This window comes from Calidris pugnax, unplaced genomic scaffold (genome assembly GCF_001431845.1).
Source record: "Calidris pugnax isolate Ruff unplaced genomic scaffold, ASM143184v1 scaffold46, whole genome shotgun sequence".
Classification (NCBI taxonomy): domain Eukaryota; kingdom Metazoa; phylum Chordata; class Aves; order Charadriiformes; family Scolopacidae; genus Calidris; species Calidris pugnax.
Genome location: NW_015090769.1, coordinates 1,085,876 through 1,087,905, shown reverse-complemented (window position 1 = coordinate 1,087,905; position 2,030 = coordinate 1,085,876). Strand labels below are relative to the sequence as shown.

Genomic DNA, 2,030 nt, shown 5'->3' with positions numbered 1-2,030 from the left:
GCCACCGTGACCCCCCCTTCCTCCCCACCAGAGCCCCAATTTTTGGGGGTCAAGGTCCCCCACCCGGGGTGGCCGGCGCCGGACGTCCCGGCATGAGTCAGCAGCGTCGGCGTCACATGAGGAGGACGGTGGAGCCGGGAGGAAGGGCACGCGGAGGCGGGCGCTGCCAAGCCTTTAAAAAGTCCTCGCGGGGACGGGCTGCACCTCCACGCCATCCCCACCATGGCCCCCACGGCCCCCACGCTGCCGCTGGCCCTGCTGCTGGCCCTGCTGGCCCCACGCCTCGGGCTGGCTTCCCCCGGCTGTGACTACCCGGCCCACCTCTGGTGCAGCTCGCGGGAGATCGCCGTCGCTTGCCAGGTCAGAGCCGCCGGTAGCCACCCGCCCCGCCACGGTAGCCCACGCGGGGACACGGCCCGCCGAAAGGGCTGGGTGCCCACCCGGTGAGCGGGGCTTTGGGGGTGGCGGGGACGGCGTCGGGGCATCGCCCGCCCGCGGTACCCGGTTGCCAGCTCCGAGCATCCCCGCGGCACAGGCTGGCACACGGGATGCTCGGAGCCCCTGTGCCACACTGGAACCCCCCAGAATCCCCAGGGAAACGCCACGCTCCAGCCGGACCCCAACCCTTCCCCGGGCGGCGTTGCCACTTCTGCTTTTTTACCATAAAACAGCTTTTTTCAGCTTATTCCACCCGGACGGCGACACCGCTGTGATGGCAGGTCCGGTGGCACCCTGCGGGGCTGCGGCCACCACCCGGCGGTGGGCACTGGGCTGTGTGTCCCCACCACCACCCCCCCCAGGCACATCCCAGCCCTGCCGGATATGTTTTTCCCCCCCAAAATATTTTGGGGAAGTTCCTGTGGAAAGCCCCGGCGCTGCCTTCGAGGGGATCCTGCGGCTGCAAGAGGCCCCCGCTCGCTCTCACTTCCCTCCCTGCCCTTCTTACCCTCACTCCCAGAGCTTTGCCCCATTTCTTGCGAATATGGGGAGGTGGGAGGGGGGTGTGCAGCCGTACCCCCCCCCCCCTCCCGTACCCCAAAACCTTCCCTCACACAGGCGGAGAGCCGTTGTGCCAACCTCTCTCGCCCGGCGCCCGCCCCGGTGGAGGTGACCCTGTTCTACGAGAGCCTGTGCATGGCCTGTCGCTCCTTCTTGGTCCGGCAGCTCTTCACCGCCTGGGTGCTGCTGCCCAGCGAGGTCCTCAACATCACCCTGGTGCCCTACGGCAACGCCCAGGTAGGAGCCGGCAGGAACCGGTGTCACCGTCACCGTCGGCATCCCCCTGGTGTCACCACCGTCCCCGCTCAGACCGGTTGGTCCCGCAGGAGAAGAACGTCAGCGGGAAGTGGGAATTCCAGTGCCAGCACGGCCCGGAGGAGTGTTTGGGCAACATGATCGAGGTGACGGCCACGGTGACAGTCCCCATCCCCACCGTGCTGGCACCAGAAAGGGGTCCGGTGCCCCCCTCACCCCCCACCCTGTCCCCGTAGACCTGCCTGATGCACGAAGCTGAGAACTTCACCACCTACTTCCCCGTCATCTTCTGCCTGGAGTCGGGCAGCTCCGTCACCAAGAACCTGGAGGCCGTATGTCCCCTTCCCCGTCCCCCCGTGACACCGTGGGGGTGTCCCGGTCCCCCTGACGTCCCCATATGTGTGTGTCCCCCCCCTCCCTCTCGCTGTCCCCCCACAGTGCCTGCAGATCTACGCCCCAGAGCTGGACCGGGGGCGCATCGCCGCCTGCGTGCAGGGGGACACGGGGATGGAGCTGATGCACCGCAACGCACAGCTCACGCAGGCACTGGACCCCCCGCCCGAATACGTGCCCTGGGTCCTCATCAACGGGGTATGGAAGAACCTGGGGGGGGGACACACACACAACTAGGGGGGCTACGACACCCCCCTGACCGCCCCCCGTCTTCCCCCACCCACAGAAGCACACGGACGAGCTGCAGGAACAGGCCTCGACCTCGCTGGTGGGGCTGATCTGCCGCCTCTACCAGGTGGGAGGGGGGGCCTGGGGGCTGGGGG

At 68.4% G+C, this 2,030-nt stretch overlaps 1 protein-coding gene across 1 annotated transcript in view; it reads left to right on the top strand.

Moving 5' to 3' along the window:
• The window catches only part of IFI30 (interferon, gamma-inducible protein 30), a 5,983-nt gene that overhangs the window by 1,474 nt on the left and 2,479 nt on the right, over positions 1–2,030 (top strand). Inside the window, exons 2-6 of the mRNA XM_014938221.1 lie at positions 1,057–1,236; positions 1,326–1,400; positions 1,491–1,586; positions 1,693–1,845; positions 1,934–2,014. Coding sequence (XP_014793707.1) covers positions 1,057–1,236; positions 1,326–1,400; positions 1,491–1,586; positions 1,693–1,845; positions 1,934–2,014 — 585 coding nt within the window. The remainder of the gene's footprint in view (positions 1–1,056; positions 1,237–1,325; positions 1,401–1,490; positions 1,587–1,692; positions 1,846–1,933; positions 2,015–2,030) is intronic.